This window comes from Symphalangus syndactylus, chromosome 19, assembly GCF_028878055.3.
Source record: "Symphalangus syndactylus isolate Jambi chromosome 19, NHGRI_mSymSyn1-v2.1_pri, whole genome shotgun sequence".
Taxonomy (NCBI): Eukaryota; Metazoa; Chordata; class Mammalia; order Primates; family Hylobatidae; genus Symphalangus; species Symphalangus syndactylus.
The window spans coordinates 76327917-76351495 of NC_072434.2; the positions used below are offsets into that span (position 1 = coordinate 76327917).

The window sequence follows — 23579 nt, forward strand, 5'->3', positions numbered from 1 at the left end:
AGGAAACCATTTCTGTACAGCTAAAGACCTCACCGAGGAGATTAGATCATTAACATCAGAGAGAGAAGGGCTGGAGGGACTCCTCAGCAAGCTGCTGGTGTTGAGTTCCAGGAATGTCAAAAAGCTGGGAAGTCTTAAAGAAGATTACGACAGACTGAGGAGAGAAGTGGAGCACCAGGAGACTGCCTATGGTAGGTAGTGCACAACTGTTCCCCGGCCAGATATTGATGGTATTTGTTGTGTTTTGTGGCCAGGCAGGATGTTCTGTGCTTTATGCGAACGTCACTGTGAAGAGCGTCATGGAGCACATGGCCCTTTTCCTTGGGGACATTTTTGGCAGGCGCCTTGGCAAACTGAATGGAATTACTTGTCAGCTTTTGTTTTCATATTCACATGTGACATCTTTTCTTTTTCTGTTCCCTGTCTCACCCTGTGTTTGCTAATAGCCTTGTTGTTATTTAGAGCAATCTCTCCCTTGGCAAGGTCTTGAGCATTTTCTTTGTGTGACAGTTATCTTCCTTTTGTCCCTTGGCTCCGTCTCCTAGTCTGCACAATCATAGACTAAATCAGGCTGATCTGAGAAAATTGAGGGAAGACCATGAAGTGGCTCTTCTATGTGTGGACTTTTCTGAGAGCTTCTTTCCCCAGGAAGGATGGTGTAGAAGATGTGAATGCTGCCTTAGCCAAAATGTCTGCTTGTCAGAGGAGTTCAAGTGTTCCTGTGTTGTTTCCTTTTCCAGTTGTTAAGAGTAACTGAGCTTACTCTGAGATTTGCACCCAGAGGGATGGTCTCAGAACACGCTGGTTCAGTGCAAATTCAGATAGTAAAAACTTATTTCTTAAAAAATCGTTCTTAAATACATGTCATTTACTAAAACAAATGAAAGAAATATATGTATGAATAAATGGCTGTATTTTACAAAGTACGCTTATTTAAGAAGAAATAAGAAAAAAACGGGGCTGATAGGAACCAGATTTGAAATAGGGCTTTTGTAAATATTCCATAAATTGAAGTAAATGAAGAGTAGTATTTATAAGCTAGTTTGAGAATTATAAAATCAGCTAGCTGAAGTTAAGTGCATCAATTTGGGATGAATAAATTTTCTTTTAAAATGCCCATCAATTTGTGTAGAGAGAGATTTCTTCATAGAGATATTTGAATCAAAGGGTATGTTCAGTAGTTATTCTGTCTTCTTTGTAATGAATACCCTTAAGTTGGCTTAACAACTCAGTACTTATCTTTTTTCTTTTCATTCTTAAAGGTCAAGACTTGTTTTTGCCATATATGTAACTAGAGACAGTACATTTGAGGCTAAATAACTGTAGTACTAAGGAATGACAACATGCTCACCCAAGACACCACAGCCTGGTTTACTCTGTCATGATAGGAATGAGGATTGTACATTTGAAGTAGGGTTCTGCTATTGATTTTTTAAATGTATAAACAATGGAAACTACGGAATTTCTCATGTTATCACCACATAATTTTTTGTCACAAAATGAAGAATATATTATATCCAAGAATAAAGAGGAAGTAAACATATTTGAGCAAATTTAGTCCAGCAATATTTTCATTTGAATAGTTGAGCCCTTGAAAACCATTAATATCTCTTTTTAAAAAAAGAACCATGCAGTATTTTTGAATCTCATCATTGTCACTTCACTAAGTATTTTCACAATGATGAATAAAACATAAACAAATGGAATGAGAGATTGTTACCATGGATGATTCTAAATTGCAGATGGCTCATTACTGTTGTGAAGCCTCTCTTTATGTTTTTACACTTGGATTTTGCTGGATCAGCCACCCTTTCCCTATACATTGATTTACACGGGCTTAATTTTTTTTAACCAATTTGAGGTGAGTTGGCTTTAGGTGAACCAAATTAACAATCTAGGTTTGAGAGTGTGGGAAACAAATAAATAATGAATTCCTGAATATATTGAAGCTTTTATTTATTAAAATGTGATAAAACTGGGCCAAAGTCCATATTCAGCTTTTTTTGTGTTTTGAGGGTTAAAAATTCAGAGGGAGCTCTGTGTTCAAGTTTAAATGTAGAGGAAGTACAAAGGAGAGTGTACTTATGCACATACACATATGCATGCATGCACCATGACTCTTTTTAGCCTTAGAGAATGAAACCATTTAAGAAATGAGCAATATGTAGTATTCTTTTTTTTTTGACTTGTACTTTTTTTTAAATTTTTTTATTTTTTATTTTTATTTTTTATTATTATACTTTAAGTTTTATGGTACATGTGCACAATGTGCAGGTTTGTTACATATGTATCCATGTACCATGTTGTTTTGCTGCACTCATTAACTCGTCATTTAGCATTAGGTATATCTCCTAATGCTGTCCCTCCCCCCTCCCCCCACCCCACAACAGTCCCCGGAGTGTGATGTTCCCCTTCCTGTGTCCATGAGTTCTCATTGTTCAGTTCCCACCTATGAGTGAGAACATGCGGTGTTTGGTTTTTTGTCCTTGAGATAGTTTACTGAGAATGATGGTTTCCAGATTCATCCATGTCCCTACAAAGGACATGAACTCATCATTTTTTTATGGCTGCATAGTATTCCATGATGTATATGTGCCACATTTTCTTAATCCAGTCTATCGTTGTTGGACATTTGGGTTGGTTCCAACTCTTTGCTATTGTGAATAGTGCCGCAATAAACATACATGTGCATGTGTCTTTATAGCAGCATGATTTATAGTCCTTTGGGTATATACCCAGTAACGGGATGGCTGGGTCAAATGGTATTTCTAGTTCTAGATCCCTGAGGAATTGCCACACTGACTTCCACAATGGTTGAACTAGTTTACAGTCCCACCAACAGTGTAAAAGTGTTCCTATTTCTCCACATCCTCTCCAGCAGTATTCTTAAAAAAGATTTTGATTTCCAACAATGGTTGTGTAATGCAGTGTTCGGGGGAAAAAGGCAACTCACGGATGATCAAGCCACCGTGCTTTTCAGGAACCCAGACTCTTCTATCTTGTTCTTCTCTGCCCCACAACACGTGCCATTCAGTCCAACCTGGCTGACCCAGCCACATGCATGTCCAAGTCCAGTCAGAAAAAAAACAAAGAAGGAAGAGAGCTCATCTATCCCCTTTAAGTACCCTTTTAGAAATTTGCACACATCTCTGCTACGGCCACATCCCTGTGACCTTAACCTTGTTATATGGTAACAGCTACTTGCAAGAGGGGCTGGGAGCTGTCCTTACCCTGGGCAGCAATGTGCCCCACTAAAGTGCTGAATTCTGTTTCCGTGGCAAAAGGGGAGATTTGCAGTCTTAGGGAACAATTAGCAGTGTCTCTCATACAGAGACCTCTTAATGATGTGAAGTGTATCTCTAATGATGCACCTGAGATGAATTTGCTGCACGCATCACTTAAAATATCATTGTATCTTGTGTCTCTGGCTAGATTGTGAGTCCACTGAGGTCAGAACATTGTTCTTAGGTTTCACTGTACTGCTTTGGTGTCCAGCATGATATCTTTTAAAATAGTAAATATACTATACCATCAATATTTGTTCATTTACTGGGGCCAGATGTTAAAATGACACATGAATGAGTCCTCTCTTCCTGCATTTTGGATTGCAGATCCGGACCTTGAATCTTCTGCTTCTTTATTCTTTTTCCAAATTAATGAGGGTAGTGATAAGTTTGTCTTTCTTGGAAGATGCTTAAGTTGTCTGAGTTGGATATTCAGTTTGGAGTGTCAGCAGATAGAACAATACGGTGGTAGAAAAGGAACTGAAATATGCCAAGGTACTCAAGGGCAAAGGGAGACAGACCTCATCACTGAATCCATTGGCTTTTGTCGCCAAGACACAATCTCTATAAAGAGATGATAAAGAAGTGTGCTTTAACTCCTGTCAGCTGTTCTTGAGACTTCAGGATAACACATTTGAATTCTGAGCAATGTTAAGTGCAGTGAAATAGAAGGAAAAGCTAAATCTATCTTTCAAGCCTTGAATATTTATGGAAATTAACTATAAACACTTAATTATTGTGGATTCCAATGTGTGTGTTTATTTAAAGAAGGGTGGAATGAAAAATATCAGCAACTTTTACAGTTTGCTACATCTGCTTTTTTTTTTTTTTTTTTTTGAGACAGAGTTTTGCTCTTGTCACCCAGGCTAGAGTTCAAGCGATTCTCCTGCCTCAGCCTCCCAGGTAGCTGGGATTATAGGTGCCCACCACCACGCCCAGCTAATTTTTGTATTTTTTTAGTAGTGACGGAGTTTCACCATGTTGGCCAGGCTGGTCTCAAACTCCTGACCTCAGGTGATCCACCCGCTTAGGCCTCCCAAAGTGCTGGGATTACAAGCGTGAGCCACCGCGCCTGGCCTACCACTGCTTTTCAAGAAAAAAGGACAGCCCTCAGATTTATGCAACAGTTTTTCACCATCCCTTGTGTATAAATTGGTAATCTGTATTGTACTTTATTAATATTGTTGATTTTGCACTGTAACTCAGCTATAAAGGAAACCGACGTCAAGGGGAGAGATTTAATCACAGAATAATCAGGACTAGAATTTTAAATAGGACATCATTAGCATGTTAATGAATTTTCCCACCTTATGCCAGCTTTCTGAGGAGAAAAGATACTGCAGATGTAGCTCAAAAATCTGGCTGGTTCCCTGGCCCAGTGAGCTGTCAGGAATCTGTGTAGGGGGATCCATAAGCTAAGTGAAGGGATTCTAAGTGAGAATACCAAGCAGCAAGATTTTGTTTTTCTGAGAACGATGGCTAACTGTGCCCAGCCTAAACTCATTTGTCTTTCGGTGAGTAAGAGGGGAATGGGAGGCAGAGAAGGGGCGGTTGAAGGGTAACTATAAACATGTAAGTTTATAATGAGGTTGGAGTAGAGGCACCTTTCTAATTACGGTTTGGGGTTAGGGCCTTTTGCTTTAGATAGAAAAGTTGTAAGTTCACAATGACAAGATCCTGCCCTAATTCTTGGCACAATCTCATAATTTTTGAGCTTGAAATAGCTGATGAAAGGAAGCATGAGCGTCTTAGTCCATCTGCATTGCTATAGAGGAATACCTGAGGCTGGGTCATTTATAAAGAAAAGGGAATTCTTTGGCTCACAGTTTTGCAGGCTGTCTAAGAAGCAGAGTGCCAACATCTGCTTCTGGTGAGGGCCTCAGGCTGCTTCCACTCATGGCAGAAGATGAAGGGGAGCTGGCGTGGGCAGCTCACTGGTGAGAGAGGAAGCAAAAAGAGAGAGGGAAGGGACATGGCACACTCTTTTTAACAACCAGCTCTCCCAGAAACTAATGGAGTGAGAACTCACTCATTGATGACCAAGGTATTCATGAGGGATCTGCCCCCACGACCCAGACACCTCCCATTAGGCTCCGCCTTCAACACTGGGGATCAAATTTCAACATAAGGTTTGGAGGTCAAAGAAAAGAAACCATAGCAGTGACAGATTATACTGAGATATTGGTTTAACTCTGAAGTTCCCGGATGCAGCTACTTGCAGAATTTCACTTCACACCTATTAAGAAAAGTCTTTTAGTTTAGAAATCCTGTGAGTTACAAGTTCTGCATATATAGGCAGTAATTCTTTTTTTCCACATATATCAGATATATGTAGAAGAAACATTCATGAAAAAGTAGAAAAAAAGAATAAAATCTATGGGTCTCTTTTATTGGCAGGGAGAGGGAGGAAATGGAGAACCGGGACAATACATATAACAAAGATAAAAACAATAAAATTAACAAACAACAATAAAATTTAAAAACGAAGACAGAAGAAAATGCCAATGTCAAGTGTTAATTATTTGATTGAGAATATGATGTGATAATGAACTTCCTAGAAGTCAGAGCAAAAAAGACAGTTGAAGCACCATCCTTCTTCCTCAAAAGCACCTTGAAAAACACAGAGCTTTTTGGGAATTCAGAGTGATGCTAAATTCTTCAAGACAATTCTCTTGAAAGCATAGTAGAAAGTCCTCCTGAACAGATTTGTAACACATGCAGAAAGCTCTTTTACTTGTATTATTATTTTTTAAAACTTTCTATCTTAGGTTCGGGGTACGTATGCAGGTTCGTTATACAGGTGAATTGCATGTCATCGGGGTTTGGTGTCCAGAATATTTTATCACTCAGGTGATAAGCATGTTATCCAATGGTTGTGACCAACTACCTCTAGGAAAAAACATGTTAGGGGATCCCTTCAAAGCAGGAGGGACTGTGGACAGGAGAGACTGAAACCACATATACATTTTAGATATGTAGGTATGTACAGTTTTTCCCACAAAAAGATCCAGTTTTTCAGCAGATTTTAAAAGGGGTCATTCTAAGATCCCTCACATTTTAAGAAACATTAAGGTATTAAACTATGGAGGTGAATTAGGGCTTGGGCTAGTGAAGTTTAAATATGGCATCTTCCAATTTCTGACATTATTCTGAGATGTAACTTAGTACCTAAAAAGTGGCTGGAGAACATATCCTGTACACTCACCAAATGTCACTTCTTTCCTCTGAGCTTTGGCTAAGAACTATGTATAAGACAACTTAGCTCTCCAGGCCAGAACGGTGATAGTGCTCTTGATAACAGAGGGCCAAGCCGTCTGCTTTGGAACCAGATGAGTGTTGCGGTGCTATGTGGCAAGAAATGTAGATGTTTATATGGGAAATAGATATGTGTCTGCCTTTCCAAATTCGAAATCTTCGGTCATTTAGATTAAAAAAATATGTCAAATAGGATCTTTTGGAAGAAATAAAAAAAATTCAAAATCCTTTCCCTCAAGTTTTTCTGATAGGCTGAGGTTTTAAATCTCTAATCATTTATCTTTGATTTGCCTTATTGATTACTTTATCACTTTATCAGGACCCTGATTAAATCTGTGTTTGTGTTTTTAATTTCTCTCCATTTTTTCATTTCCAATTACATCCTTGCATCACTATTAGTGTGATTACTTCCCTTCAGCCATTTTTGCCTGTGAATTTCTAAGCTTGAAATTTGCAACTAACTTTCTCCCTCCTTTATTAAGTTGCTGTGATAATTCTTTTGGGAGGCAAAAGAATTAGTGGAAAAAGCCTGGATTAGGATGTAGGGGGCATCAGTTTAATCTCAGTCCTGCTCTTCCCTAATCATCTGCATAGCACCTGATATATATAACATCAGAATGTGAGGCTTAATGAATGAATAATCTTCAGCAAGTCACTGAATTTTATCTGAGTCTCAATTGCTTCATATATAATACTGTAGAACCAGATCCTAAAGTTGCATTTCCATCCATCCATCCATCCATCCATCCATCCATCCATCCATCCCTCCTTCCCACAAGCATTTATTGAGTACTTACAATATGTTAGGTGCTGTGGCAGGCCCTCATGGTACAGAGATGAATTAGATAGTCCCTGTGGCTACTGAGGTCCCTTTTAACTCTAGCCCCTTGTATGTGAATTTCCATAATTCAATTTATACTTTGTTCATTTATTTTCTTGCTCTCAGCTACTTTTGATCTCCTTTTCCCACTTTTATCCATATATATTTTTAGAAGTCCCTACTATTGTTACATCTTTTTTCACTTGTCTCTCTACTTGTTTCTATACTCCCTTAAAATACGTAAGTCACTTACCCCGTGGGTGGAAATACAATGATGTTTTCAATTATATTTCATACCAAATTGCAACAGGCAGTTTTTTTTCAACATGCTAATTCGTTTAGAGCAGAAACTTGACTCTATGTAATAGGGTGGGTACATGTGTCTCTTAAATATCGGCCAGATTTTCTGCTTTGTAGATTATTCTTACTAATCAGTGCCTATTAGAGTCTCTTTGTACATTTCATATGGACTCTGGGCTTTGATAATGTTGGTAGACACATGTACTCACACACACTCATATAATGTCCTGAAGATTAAGCTAAGAGTGATGGTAAGTGGAACTTTATGATCTTAAAGAAGAGCCTATTTGCTATGTTTTGGGTGAGGGGATTATTTTTTGCATGGGGACCCTACCGTGTATTGCAGAATATTTCACATCCCTGGTCATTGCCTGCATCCAACTCTTCTTCCCACCCCCATTTTTCAATGCCCCCAGGTAGGAGTGGTACCACCCTCAGTTAACTGCACAACTTCAGCCTAATGCTTTATGTTTTAATATCATCCCTATGATTTGAAAATATATTGTCGTGATCATTAGAACTTACCTGGAATTAATAAAGCCAAATTCTATTATTCACATTATCTTTCATATAGATCCTTAGAGGTTTAAATATAAGTTCCTTGCAGATTTCTTCTTCCGTTGCTCTTTACTGTGTGTATTCAGTATGTATTTCTTGGGCACAGATTTCTGTATGCACGGATGAGCTACAGCTATTGTGGATTTAATGTTTTCTTTGAAGGAAAGGAATGATCCCTTGCACGAAGTCACCCTCACCCTCTTTTTAGTAACAAAGACTTATCCCTTTCTTTTTGTTTCTCAAGCAGTTGAGAACTAAGCGCTGTGCTAAGACTTGACACACTTTAGTCATCTCATCCTCTGGACCGCTGTGGTACCAGCTCCACTGGAATCTCTGTTTTACCGATGAAGAAGCCGAGGTTTAGGAAGGATCCTGCCACAGAGCCTTCAGGGAGCAAGGCCAACATCTGAATCCTTCTTACCTGCCATTTTACCTTTGACGTTGCTTTATGTTCTTTATGAACTTGATTCCTAATGTCAGGCTGTATCCATCCCGCAACCTCATTGCCCTACCTAAATACCACACTCATAGATTCATAATTACAAAAGTCTGCAAAAAGTCATCTATTGATGATGTTGAACATCCTGAAAAGACGGGTATTTTTTTTTTTCATTTTTGAAGTTTTCAAGCACCCTCCCTATATTTTGTGCCTGAGATGATGATCCACTATCTGCCATGTTGCTATAGCAGATGGATAATTTAACTCACTAGTAGGAGGTTCTATAGGTTATCACCCTATGAAACTCGTATCTTTTGTATTAAAACCTCAATTCTTTATTTTTGAAGGGTGACTAGGAGAAACTTGGCATACTACCATAAATCAGAGAGAAGTTGAACTATAGCAATTTAATTGGATACATATTTGTTGACTTCAAACCAGTTTTTTGTATATTTTCAAAGAACTGTTGCTAGTTCTGCTTCCTGTTCTAAAATGCTGAAATGTCAATGTTTTCCTTTGTATTCCTATAAGTAAATGCATTGGTTATTAGATTGATACATTACTCAGTTTCTGGTAAAGAAGTAGTTAGAAGCCCTGTTTGCTTTTAAGAATTTACTAATTTGTCATCCTTTTGATTACAAGGAATTCAATTTGCAACATGTGATGTCAATCTTTCTAGGCTTCTTTTGAGTGAGTTTTGAACTTTAGTTAAATAAAACAACTTTTTTTTTTTTTTTTTTTTGAGATAGAGTCTCAGTCTATTGCCAAGGCTAGAGTGCAGTGGTGCGATCTTGGCTCACTGCAACCTCCGCCCCCCAGGTTCAGGCAGTTCTCTGCCTCAGCCTCCCGAATAGCTGGGATTACAGGCGCCTGCCACCATGCCTGGCTAATTTTTTTGTATTTTTAGTAGAGATGGGATTTCACCATCCTGGCCAGGCTGGTCTTGAACTCCTGACCTCGTGATCCACCTGCCTCGGCCCCCTAAAGGGCTGGGATTACAGGCATGAGCCACTGCACCCAGCACAAATAAAACAACATTTAAACTGTGATATAATTTAGGATTTTCAGGAATGAAGGTTGATTCTTTATAAACCAAATTTGATTTTGTGAGGTTTTGCGGAATTTAATTTTACTTGGCTAAATATGACATCTTTTATGTGGTCACAGTTTTTTCAGTGATTAATTTGGTGAGAAATATTTTGTTTTCCTTCTTGGCATTTTCATGAGTTATGGCTTCCTGTACACACTCCTGCCATTTCGGCTCTGTACTTTTTCTTTGAAGCTGCCATATGTTAACAACCCAAGAGAGATGGTATTTACTGGAGAGATCATCACTTGTTGCTAATTTGATTTTTCAGATTCTCTGAGCTCTTATAAAAGAGAGAGAGTATGCTGATGAATGTTTTCCTGCCCTGACTGCTTTGAGGAGCTAGTGTTTGCTGCCCTGGGCCCTTAGTCCTGTTATGTTTTGGACTTGGGGATGGCCACTGTGTCTAATCCACTTTCCATTGAGGCTTTTCTGTAACTGGGGAGGGCTGGAGCATTGTAGGGGTGGACAACCCTGAGTGAATGCACTGCAATTTAATATTTATGGCCAGTACAGAAGCCATCAGGAATTGCTTAAGGATTTACTGACTTGGCATCATCAAAAATTTATGAGGCAGGCATGCTTATATTCCACAAGCCTGCGGAGTCATAGAATGTCGTTTTATTTTTCTTTTGACATTATACTTTCTGGAGTCTTAATAACTCCTTAACAACTGATGACACACTTTGCTTTTTGGTTTAATTATAACCACATTTTATTTGCTAAAATGATGTTTAATTTTTGGTGTATTAACCCATTATGAATATCTCTCTTTTCCTATGTTTACTATGACTGCTTTACACTTCAAGTCTCCCCAAATCTGATATTTTCCTTCCCCAAGAAAGAACCAAATGCAATTATATTATAATTGCATGGTCTGTTAATGAATGGAGGTCTGTCTGGTTTGGACAAGGTGACTGAAATTTTGGGCTTCTTTTTAACTCTGACCTGGATCCAGCATTCTACTTTGCTTCATATGTACCAATTATGTTGGGTGAGACACATACATTGGAATTTGGCAAGTGTCTGTATACCCTTCACCCAACTCCATTGTTTTCAGAAACTGAGTGACAGTAGTGGCTGGATACCAACTTCATGTCTGCCTAAGAAGGTCACCAAACACTGACATTCCCCAGTGGTCTGGAATCTGCAAATCTGTCAGCCTTTGGAAGTGAAGTAATTCTCCCCTAAAGATTGCAGAGAAATTCTCTGAAGTCAAAGCTGATGAAACTTCTGGAGTTACTCTAGGATAAAATTTTAATTTATTTCAAAAAATACCTTTAGCATAAAATAAAATTTTTGAAATGAATGAAAAATGTTTATCATACAACTTCTATAACAGAGCCCCTGGTTGCATTTTTTGCATTCTCTTCTGTGCTTGCAGCACAGGAAAGCTTTTTACACACTTGTACTGAGAAAGAGGATGCAATTTTACATCCTCTGTCTGTCCTTAACCTTATAGGACAATAGTGAGAGCATGGCACCATTAATCCTCATAACTGTAGTTTGAGACAAATTTATTATTCCCAATCTACCGATGTGTGAAACTGAGGCTCAGTGAATTAACAGAGTGGCTCAAGTTTCTGTATATGGGAAGTAAAGAACTGGAATGAGACTCATCTGTCTCACTTCAGAGCCATACTCTTCATTATACACTTCTGTGTCCCTGGTTGCGCTATAGTATTCCAGTTTATTATTTGTTATGTACATAACAGTCCAAGAATCAATATACTGTGACTTACTTGACTACCTCCTTATTCTGAGGTGTTTAATGATTATTTCATGAATTTGTTTCTGAAGATAAAGTGCCAAGATTGGGATTAATGACCCAAAGAATGCAGTCATTTTTATGGCTTCATACATAATGCAGATTGATTTGCAAAAGGGTTATAGCAATTTAATTGATACTACCAATCCATCCTTTCTAATAATAAGCGTTATTTTTTAAAAGATTATTAGTATAATAACAATAATAGAGTGGTATTTAATTCATGCCTTGTTTTTGCATATCTTTGACTAATACATTCAACTTGTTTTTTTTGTGCCTTTATAAGTATTTTTTGAGACAGGATCTTACTCTGTCACCTAGGCTGGAGTGCAGTGGCATTATCTTGGCTCACTGCAACCTCCACCTGCTGGGCTCAAGTGATCCTCCCATCTCAGCCTTCTGAATAGCTGGAAGTACAGGCATGCGCCACTATGGCCTGGCTTGGTAGAGACAGGATTATGCCATGTTGCCTAGGATGGTCTCGAACTCCTGGGCTCAAGTGATCCACCTGTCTTGGCTTCCGAAAGTGTTGGGATTACAGAGTGAGCCACCGTGCCTGGCCTAATTTTTTTCATTGTGTGTTTCACTCGCATCCACGTGAAGAGACCACCAAACAGGCTTTGTGTGAGCGACAAGGCTGTTTATTTCACCTGGGTGCAGGCGGGCTGAATCTGAAAAGAGAGTCAGCGAAGGGAGATAGGGGTGGGGCCATTTTATAAGATTTGGGTAGGTAAAGGAAAATTACAGTCAAAGGGGGGTTGTTCTCTGGTGGGCAGGAGTGGGGGTCACAAGGTGCTCAGTAGGGGAGCTTTTGAGCCAGGATGAGCCAGGAGAAGGAATTTCACAAGATAATGTCATCAGTTAAGGCAGGAACAGGCCATTTTCACTTCTTTTGTGGTGGAATGTCATCAGTTAAGGCAGGAACTGGCCATCTGGATGTGTACGTGCAGGTCACAGGGGATATGATGGCTTAGCTTGGGCCCAGAGGCCTGGCATTCCTGTCTTCTTATATTAATAAGAAAAATAAAATGAAATAGTGGTAAAGTGTTGGGACGGCGAAAATTTTTGGGGGTGGTATGGAGAGATAATGGGTGATGTTTCTCAGGGCTGCTTCGAGTGGGATTAGGGGCAGCATGGGAACCTAGAGTGGGAGAGATTAAGCTGAAGGAAGATTTTGTGGTAAGGGGTGATATTGTGCAGTTGTTAGAAGAAACATTTGTCATTTAGAATTATTGGTGATGGCCTGGATATGGTTTTGTATGAATTGAAAAACTAAATGGAATAAGAGAAGGAGAAAAACAGTTATTAAAGGTCTAAGAATTGGGAGGACCCAGGACATCTAATTAGAGAGTGCCTAAGGAGATTCAGCATAGTCCTGCCAGCAAAGATTATTTATTTACTTTAAGAGTTAAGAATGGCAGTTTGGGGATAGCACCAGGAGATATCACCAGGAGAAAACAGTGTAAACCAGCAGTGTAAATAAGAGCAGGGCATGTATGAGTAGTTGAGAACGGTGAATAGGAGTATGACTAGACAGAAGATAGTAAGGATGACAAGTATTTTGGGGCACAGTCTAAGTTGGTCTGGTGTCTGGAATGAGACTGGGGCCTAATAAAAAGGAGCTCAAATGGGCTGTACCCTGTACCCTGATCCACCTGTCTTGGCTTCCGAAAGTGTTGGGATTACAGAGTGAGCCACCGTGCCTGGCCTAATTTTTTTCATTGTGTGTTTTCACTCGCATCCACGTGAAGAGACCACCAAACAGGCTTTGTGTGAGGACAGGCCTGAATTCTGAGAAGGGAAAGTGGTAAAAGTATTGTCCAGTCCTTTTTAAGTTGGTGGCTGAGCTTGGTGAGGTTTGTTTTTAAGAGACCATTAGTCCACTCTACCTTTCCTGAAGACTGAGGACCATAAGGGATATAAAGGTTTCAGTGAATACCAAGAGCCTGAAAAAAATGCTTGGCTGATTTGACTAATAAAGGCTGGTCTGCTATTGGACTGTATAGAGGTGGGAAGGCCAAACTGAGGAATTATGTCTGACAGAAGGGAAGAAATGACCACAGTGGCCTTCTCAGACCCTGTGGGAAAGGCCTCTACCCATCCAGTGAAAGTGTCTACCCACTAAAAGCGGTATTTTAGTTTTCTGACTCGGGGCATGTGAGTAAAGTCAATTTGCCAGTCCTGGGCGGGGGCAAATCCCTGAGCTTGATGTGTAGGGAAGGGAGGAGGCCTGAACAATCCTTGAGGGGTAGTAGAATAGCAGATGGAACACTGAGAAGTGATTATCTTGAGGATGGATTTCCAGGATGGAAAGGAAATGAGAGGTTCTAAGAGACAGAGTAGCAGCTTGTAACCTACGTGGAAGAGGTTATGAAATGACGACAGAATAGAATGGGCCTGTGAGGCTGGAGGGAGATATTTTCCTTGGTCAAAGAACCATTTGCCTTGTGTGGGAAGAGATTGATAGGTGGAAGTTTCAGCGGGAGAGTAGATGGGAGTGACCGACGTGAAGGAGAAAAACTGGCCGTGAGGGACAGAAGTTGGAACGCTAGCTGCTTGTCTAGCCACCTTATCAGCATAAGCGTTGCTTAGAGCAATGGGATCTGACGCCTTTTGATGGCCTTTGCAGTGAATGACTCCAGCTTCCTTTGGAAGTAAATCGGCCTTGAGCAGAATTTTTATTAAAGAGGCATTAATGATGGAAGACCCTTGCGTAGTGAGGAAACCTCTTTCAGCCCATGTAACAGCATGGTGGTGTAGGATATGGAAGGCGTATTTAGAGTCAGTATAAATATTGACACGTCGTCCTTTTGCAAGAGTGCGGGCTTGAGTTAAGGCAGCTAGTTCGGCTTGCTGAGAGGTAGTGGAGCAGGGCAGAGTGGTAGCCTCAATGATAGATGTGGAAGATACTATAGCATAGCCTGCCTTTGCTGGTGAGTGGCGATTAGGCCTGGTGGAACTGCCATCAATAAACCAAATGTGATCAGGGTGAGGAACAGGAAAGAAGGAAATATGGGAAAATGGGGTGAATGTTAGGTGGATCAGAGAGATACAGTCATGAGGGTCAGGTGTGGTATCCAGAATAACGTGGGAGGCCAGATTGAAGTCCATGCCAGGAACAATGGTAATTGTGGGAGACTCAACAAAGAGTGAGTATAGCTGAAGGAGCCGGGGAGCAGAAAGTATATGCATCAGGTATGAGGAAGAGAATAGATTTTGGAAGTTATGAGAACTGTAGAGAGTGAGTTGAGCATAGTTTGTGATTTTCAGGGCTTCTAAAAGTATTAAAGCAGCGGCAGCTGCTGCACGCAGACATGAGGGCTAGGCTAAAACAGTAAGGTCAAGTTGTTTGGACAGAAAGGCTACAGGGTGCAGTCCCGGCTCTTGTGTAAGAATTCTGACTGCCCTAACCATGCCTAGGAAGGAAAGGAGTTGTTCTGTAGAAGGGATTGAGGTTTGAGAGATTATTCAGACACGATCAGCAGGGAGAGCATGTGTGTTTTTATGAGAATTATGCCGAGATAGGTAACAGATGAGGATGAAATTTGGGCTTGACTGAAGTAATGGGGGCTGTCTGTGAAGGCTTGTGGCAGTACAGCCCAGGTAATTTGCTGAGCCTGATGGGTGTCAGGGTCAGTCTAAGTGAAAGCGAAGAGAGGCTGGGATGAAGGGTGCAAAGGGATAGTAAAGAAAGCATGTTTGAGATCCAGAACAGAATAATGGATTGTGGAGGGAGGTATTGAGGATAGGAGAGTATATGAGTTTGGCACCACAGGGTGGATAGGCAAAACAATTTGGTTGATGAGGTGCAGATATTGAACTAACCTGTAAGGCTAGTCTGGTTCTAGGACAGGTAAAATGGGGGAATTGTAAGGAGAGTTTATAGGCTTTAAAAGGCCATGCTGTAACAGGCGAGTGATAACAGGCTTTAATCCTTTTAAAGCGTGCTGTGGGATGGGATATTGGCATTGAGCGGGGTAAGGGTGATTAGGTTTTAATGAGATGGTAAGGGGTGCATGATCAGTCCCCAAGGAGGGAGTAGAGGTATCCTATACTTTTGGGTTAAGGTGGGGGGGATACAAAAGGAGGACACAAAGGAGGCTTTAGATTGGGAAGAAGGGTGGCAATGAGATGTGGCTATAGTCCAGGAATAGTCAGGGAAGCAGATAATTTAGTTAAAGTGTCTTGGCCTAATAAGGGAACTGGGCAGGTGGGGATAACTAAAAAGGAGTGCTTAAAAAAGTATTGTCTAACTTGGCACCAGAGTTGGGGAGTTTTAAGAGGTTTAGAAGCCTGGCCATCAATACCCACAACAGTTACGGAGGCAAGGGAAGCAGGCCCTTAAAAAGAAGGTAATGTGGAGTGGGCAGCCTCCGTATTGATTAAGAAGGGGATGGACTTACCCTCCACTATGAGAGTTACCCAAAGCTCTGCGTCCGTGATGGTCTAGGGGGCTTCCAAGGTGATTGGGCAGTGTCAGTCTTCAGCCGCTAAGCCAAGAAGATCTGGGAAGGAGTCAGTCAGAGAGCCTTGGGCCAGAGTTCCAGGGGCTCTGAGAGTGGCTGCCAGGTGAGTTGAACAGTCTGATTTTCAGTGGGGTCCCGCACAGATGGGACGCGGCTTAGGAGGAATCCTGGGCTGCGGGCATTCCTTGGCCTGGTGGCCAGATTTCTGGCACTTGTGGCAAGCTCCTGGGGGAGGCGGGCCTGGAGGAATGCCTGGCCACTGCGGTTTAGGCGTTTGGAAGTTCTTGTGTGCTGGAGATGTGGCTGGGGTTTGTCTCACAGTGGAGGCAAGGAATTGCAACTCGGAAATATGTTGCTACTTGGCTGACTCTGTTATGTTATTGTACACCCTGAAGGAGAGGTTAAGTCCTATTTTGGGGTTTGAGGGCCAAAATTTAATTTTTGGAGTTTTATTTAATGTAGGGAGCAGACTGAGTAATAAAATGTATATTGAGAATAAGATGGCCTTTTGACCTTTTAGGGTCTAGGGCTGTAAAGCATCTCAGGGTTGCTGCCAAATGAGCCATGAACTGGGTGTGTTTTTATATTTGATGAAAAAGAGTCTAAATGATATCTGATTTGGGATAAAGAAAAAGGAGCATTAACCTTGACTATGCCTTTAGCTCCAGCCACCTTTTTAAGAGTAAATTGCTGGGCAGGTCGGGGAGGGCTAGTCACAGAATGAAACTGTAAGCCGGACCGGGTGTGAGGAGGGGAGGTGATAAAAGGATTATAGGGTGGAGGAGTGGAGGCTGAGAAAGAATTGGGACCTAGCTTGGCCTGGCGAGGAGGGGACAGGTCAGATGGGTCTGTAGAAAAAGAAGATTAGAAAGACTTAGCGACGCTTGGGGTTGAGACTGAGGGGACAGGTGGGAGGGAAAGAAGGAAGATTTGGGACGAGTTGCATTGGGAACAGAGAGTAGGGAGGGACTGATGTGTAAAAGAATGCCTGGACATCAGGCACCTCAGACCGTTTGCCCATTTTACGACAAGAATTATTTAGAACTTGTAGGATGGAAAAAGTGATAGTGCCGTTTTCTGGCTATTTGGAACCACTGTTGAGTTTGTATTGGGGTCAAGTGGCATTGCAGAAGAAAATAAGGCATTTAAGTTTTAGGTCCGGTGTGAGTTGAAGAGATTTTAGGTTTTTAAGAACACAGGCTAAGGGAGAAGAAGGGGGAATGGAGGGTGGAAGCTTGCCCATAGTGAAGGAGGCAAGCCCAGAGAAAAGAGAGAGTAGAGACCCGGAGAGAAGGCGTGGAGGATTCTTGCCCCCCCAGAAAAGCGGAGAAGGGGTAGAGAATGGAGAGAAGGGGTCGGGGAGTTCTTGCCCCCTAGGAAAGCGGTATTTGCCGCTAAGGGTGAAGGAGAAGGGGTTGGGGGGTTCTTGTCCCCCAGAAAAGCGGTACTTTCTGCTAAGGGTGAAGGACCAAGGCAGGCGTCCCTGCATGACCAGACACCTCTGAAATGTGGGTGAATAATCAGGCAGGCATCCCTGTGTGATTAAACACCAAGGGAAGACTGTCTTCCTGAGTCCGTGACCAGTGCCAGAGTTTTGGGTCCACAGATAAAATGCGTCTCCTTCGTCTCTACCAGAAAAGGAAAGGAACTGAAATTAAGAGAAGGGAGAGATTGAAGTGTGGCGCCAAGATTGAAAGGAGAAAGAGGTTGAGGCATAGTGAGAGAGGTTGGAGAAGAGAGTAAAAAGAGGCTGCTTACCGGATTTAAAATTGGTGAGATATTCCTTGGGCTGGTTGGTTTGAGGACCAGAGGTTGTAGGTGGATCTTTCTCATAGAACAAAGAGCAGGAGGAAAGGGGATTGATCTCCCAAGGGAGGTCCCCTGATCTGAGTCACGGCATCAAATTTCACTCGCGTCTGTGTGAAGAGACCACCAAACAGGCTTTGTGTGAGCAACAAGGCTGTTTATTTCACCTGGGTGCAGGTGGGCTGAGTCTGAAAAGAGAGTCAGCAAAGGGTGATTGGGATGGGGCTGTTTTATAAGATTTGGGTAGGTAAAGGAAAATTACAGTCAAAGGGGGGTTGTTCTCTGGTGGGCAGAGTGGGGGTCACAAGGTGCTCAGTAGGGGAGCTTTTGAGCCAGGATGAGCCAGGAGAAGGAATTTCACAAGATAATGTCATCAGTTAAGGCAGGAACAGGCCATTTTCACTTCTTTTGTGGTGGAATGTCATCAGTTAAGGCAGGAACTGGCCATCTGGATGTGTACGTGCAGGTCATAGGGGATATGATGGCTTAGCTTGGGCTCAGAGGCCTGACAGTGTGTTGCCTATGTCCTTTGTCTATTGGTTTTATTTTGAAGGAGGCACCTAGTGGTTACCTTCTCTTTATATAATATGGTTATGAATCATTTTTTCCTATTTGTATGTGTGTGTGTGTTAGTGAAATTAACCCCCATCATGATTAATAGTGGACCAAGAACAAAGTATAAAACATAACATCATGTTGGGATAACGGTGTAGAATGGATTTTAAACTTCTTAAGGCATTAGGGTGCAAATGATGTACTAAACAACATAGACCGATCTTTCTGAGTAAAGTCATCCTGTTTCCACTCTGTGTATTAATATGCATTGGACCTGGCCTTTCAAATAAATGTGATATTCAGGGAACTGCTGCAATTGAGACCTTAATAAACCACTTTCACTTTTTTCAGTAAATCTGTGAAAGGTATTATTTTACATTTTCTCCACTGTTAAAATACAGAAATTGAGAGAAGTACTCAGTATTCTACCCACGACCTTATTTTTCTTCAGGATGCATCTCGTGTTTGTACTTCACTGTCTTTGGCCGTTTTTTTCTTTATTATTTCCCATTTTCTTAAGTTGATCCATTATAAAAACAACTCCTGCTTACAAGACTATATTTTTCCTTCCAGAGGCATGCTGTTGTTTCATAGGTGAACGGATAGTGTCTTGATGGTGTCTGTGGCCCTTGAAGCTGCAGTTTAAGGGAGGGGGTTCAAAGAAATGGTAGAGAAAGGTTGTCACTGTCCTGGAAGGATGCCAGACAGGATGACCTTTGAAACTGTCACCAGAGGCATGAAAAATGGATTTGCAATAGTTCCCTGCCCTTCTCTGCACAGATGATATGCAGCATTTGGTATTAAGGCAAAGATCCTTTTCCAATGATGATGTGTAATCATAAATCATAAGAAATTTCTATGATTTCGGATTCAGGAAGGCACCTTTCTACCTGTTGCAGCTGTTGGGAGTCATTCTCCCTCCAACCCAACCACGTCTTCCCACGGCTTTTGGCTGCTTCCGTTGACCTTCAAATTCTCCTCTCCACCTTTGGACTATCCCATACCCTTATCTATCCACACATTCACTTCCTACATTCCTTCCATGCCTAATCAGGACAGCTCCTCTGACCACCTTAACTTCCCAGGATGTCCCACCCTGCCCCTCCCCGTGTGATCTGAGTCAGGCCCCACTGACTCTCCTGTATACACTTCCTCTGTCCTCATTGGACCCATATTTATAGTCAGTCTCTCTGTTCCCACCCTGCATGGCACTTGACCTGCTGCTGGGAAGGTAATCATTATTTTTCCCTTAATGTTTCAGGATTATTCATTCTATTTTGCCACGCCTAATGTAATATTTAATAGCATCTATATGAAGAAGCCTGAAGACTATAAATAAATGCTCTCTTTATATTGAGAGGGTTTTATACAATATAAAATTTAGAGTACATTTTTTTCTCAGGAGGTCTGACATTAATATTAATCGTGAGCCCCAAAGTAGAAGCTTTTATATTTTAGCATAATGAAGTTTACCATATGTTTCAAAGTCACTTGCAATTGTGCTTCTCATAATGACAATTAGAAAGGTCATCCTGTCTTGCCAGCCTCCATTAGGTATATAAACTAGCTCGTGGCTGTCACCGTGAAATGTGTTAAGGCACTTGTATGCAAATTCAAGGGGAGACATATTTTTTATCCCAAAGTGTAGCTGTTTACAACTAATTACCAAACACAGAACAAGCCTATTGTTTGCCTTTACATGATATATGGGCATAGAAGTTTCTAAAGCAAATTCTCCTCTGCCTTTCATTGATTAAATTATATGAAGTCACCCTCTTCCATGAAGCATTACATGATGAGGTCCCCAAACCACTGAATAAAGAAATTTGTCATTAAGACACTGGTGTATTTCTGATCTATATATTTTTTTCTGCCTCACTCGAAAAACGTATTATCTGCATTAAAGTATGGAAACAGTTATGGTATTTAACTCTCTACATGCGAACCCTGAAGAAATGATGGGGCAAAGATGAAATGAAAGGGAAGAGGTGAGGAGGTGGCCCAAGTAATGTTTTCTTACGGAACTTGTAGAGGGATAAACCTACATTAGAACCAAAGCAGATAATTCCTGGGAAACTGAAGCATGCCATTGTGGATGTGGGTCATGGGAACTGATGCTGGAAAAAAGTAGTTCCTAACCTGGCTCGGGAATGGCAAATTTGGTTACCACAATTGAAATATTAATATACTTCTTTGTATGAATGCCCTTTCATTTATGCCTTTTTTTTTCTCTAAGAGGCGTTTCTCTAAGATGGGCTAAACTTCTGTATTCAAGCCTTTAGAATTTGCAAACATTTATCAATAGATAAGAAATATAAAAAGTCCCGGATTCATTAATGCACAGCCATGGTCTCTACAGTTTTGAAATTTCTCACTTGGGAAAATACTGGAGAAGAACCTGTGGCCCATGAAGCATTTGACTGTTGATATTTCATACTATTAAAATGCTTTAATTTAAAAAATTAATCTATGAATTTAACATATATTCATGGGATGCAGACACTGCAGAGAGCTGCCTCTTCCTGGCCTTTGTGTTTGAACTGTGTTCTGGTTGCTTAATCACCCATCTGTCTGGAATGGTTTGTGTTCAGGTTTTCCAGAGGAAAAGGATGACTCCATGTTCCTCAAGGAACTTTCCAGGCAAATGAATTTATTATTTTTTTAATATTAAAAATGATCCTCTTTATTGAGAGTGATAGACTAAGGGAGGAATAAACAGTTTTAATAGCCCTGAGACACATAAGTGGAGGAAAAAACCCCCTCCATGCTTATGTAAATAGGAAGGAGAACAACTGTAGCAAGAATATAGAAAAGGACTCCTTTCTTCTCTTTTCCACTCTCTTGTTTTTTGCCCTTTGGCCTAAAGCTGTTAACATTGGGTGAATGTCCCTGTTGTCATCTTGCATTACACCTCACGTTCTGTTTGTTGTTGATAGGGATGGATATCTGAGAGTCTATATCAAGAGTTACATGTAAGTTTGTGTGAGGCCCTTCTTTTGCTTCTACATTTTTGCTCATTGTATGGATGCATTTTGTAGGACTGCGAGCTTATATTTAAAACACCTGTGCAGCAGTGGACCCTTGTGTCACCGCCTGGCCTCTCATTCAGAAGCCTTAGCTGTTCCTCAACTCCTACAACACATGTTGAGTGCCTCTCAGATGCCAGTCACTGTAATAGGCACTGGGGAGTGGAAGGGTGACAAGATACGATTCTTGACCTCAAGAGGTTTGCAGTCACTGGTGGAGGAGGCACATGTACACAGCAAAGAGGGTGTGATGTGTTGAAGGATGAAATGAAGCAATAAACAATGGGTGTCAAGACAGCAGAGATAAGGGCAACCAAGGATGCCTTCGAGGAGCTGGGGAGAGCCTCACAGAGGAGGCAGGGCATGCACCGTGGCCTGGGGGTGGAAGGGGCAGAAATAGTGTTGTATTAGGGAAGGGGAGAGCACAGACTCAGAGGTCAGAGGAATGTGGCACATCTAAGAGACAGGGATCCAATCCCAGCCCTACCACTTCGCAACTGTGTAACTTTGGGAAAGTTTGCCAATCACTCTGAGTATGTTTCCTCCCATGTAAAGTAGAAATACTACTACTACTGATATTGGCCTCTTAGGACCATGAGTAGATGAAGTAATAATACATGTAACAATCTTGGCTTAGTGCCCTAGCATATCATAAGGACTCAGTAAATATTAGTTTGTGTGATTATTGATCTGGATGGACTGAAGTATATAAGAGTGAGAATGATAGGAGATGAGGCTGGAGAAGTGGACAGACAGAGCCGAACCATGAGATGCCTTTTCACCAGGCTGGGGTTTTCGAGATTTCCGAAAGGTCGTGGCTAGCCATTAAAATAACTTGGCTTCTGTATCCTCCACTGCCCCTGAACATTCTTGTATTACAGTTGTGTTAGTCTGTTTGCATTGCTATAAAGGAATACCTGAGACAGGGTAATTTATAAAGAAAATAAGTTTATTTGGCTTGTGGTTCTGCAGGCTGTACATGAAATATAGTGCCGGCATCTGCTTCTGGCAAGGCCTCAGGAAGCTTATAATCGTGGCGGAAAGGGCAGGGAAGCCAGCAAGCGTGTCACATGGTGAGAGAGGGAGCGAGAGGAGAGGTGGAGGTGCCAGGCTCTTTTTAAACAACCGGATCTTGTGTGAACTCATTACCACAGAAAGGGCACCAAGCCATGCATAAGGGACTTGCCCCCATGACACAAACACCTTCCACCAGGCCCCACCTCCAACATTGAGGAATCACATTTCAACATGAGATTTGGTGGGGGCAAACATCTAAATCATATCAAAAGTCGACGATTAAACACAGTCTCATATAAATGCTCTATCTCAAAAAAACCCAAACATTGCAGACCTATTATAGCTGAGATAAAAAATACTGACAACACCAAGTGCTGCCAAGAAGGTGGAGCAGGCCAATTGCTCATACATCTCTGGTGGGATGTGTCAGTATTGCTGGTGGGGATGTAACAGTAGAGCCATCTGGAAGACAGTGGCAGTGGCTTATGAAATTAAACATTACACTTGCCATGTGACCTGGCAATTCCACTCCTAGATACTTATTTATCCTCTAGAAATAAAAATTTTAATCCCACAAAACTGTAATGAATATTTATAGCAGCTTTATTCATAATTGCCTAAAACTGAAAACAAGTCAAATGTCCTTCACTGAGTGGACAGAATAACAAACTATGGTACCTTCACATAAGAAGGTAGAACACAACTCAGTAATAAGGAACAAACTATTAATATACACAACAACCTGGCTGCATCTCAAATGCGTTGTACTGAGTGAAAGAAACCAGTCTCAAAAGGCTACAACTGTAGCATCCTATTCATATGATGCTCTGGAAAAGAGACCTCTAGGGGCAGGGTTTAGGAGTTGGGAGAGGCGCTGGGGAAGGATCTGATTAGAAATTAACAGCCCAAGGGAATTCTTGGTTTTGTTTTTATTTGTTTTTTGTTTTGTTTTGTTTTTTGAGATGGAGTCTCGCTCCGTCACCCAGGCTGGAGTGCAGTGGCACGATTTCAGCTCACTGCAAGCTCTGCCTCAGCCCAGGGGAATTCTTTAGGGGCCTTGGAATTGTTCTGTATCCTTGGAATTGTTCTGTATCCTGTTTGTGGTGATGGTTACAAGTTACAGCCCATAGAACTGTACAACAAGTGAATTTTACCGCGTGTAAATTTTTAAAAAATTTTAAAAACTTGAAAACGTTTA

General features: G+C 41.2%; 1 protein-coding gene across 8 annotated transcripts in view; it reads left to right on the forward strand.

Moving 5' to 3' along the window:
• Positions 1–23579, forward strand: part of DISC1 (DISC1 scaffold protein) — a 431012-nt gene that overhangs the window by 213427 nt on the left and 194006 nt on the right. For 7 of the 8 annotated variants that reach the window (XR_010114822.1, XR_010114820.1, XM_055234477.2 and 4 more), the window contains one exon: positions 3–191. Coding sequence is in view for 6 of the 8 variants with exons in the window: in XM_055234477.2 (XP_055090452.1) it covers positions 3–191 (189 nt within the window). In the remaining 2 variants the exon portion in view is untranslated. Of the gene's footprint in view, positions 1–2; positions 192–545; positions 710–23579 lie in introns of those variants that run through there. The other variant, XM_063614008.1, reaches the window with a different exon arrangement.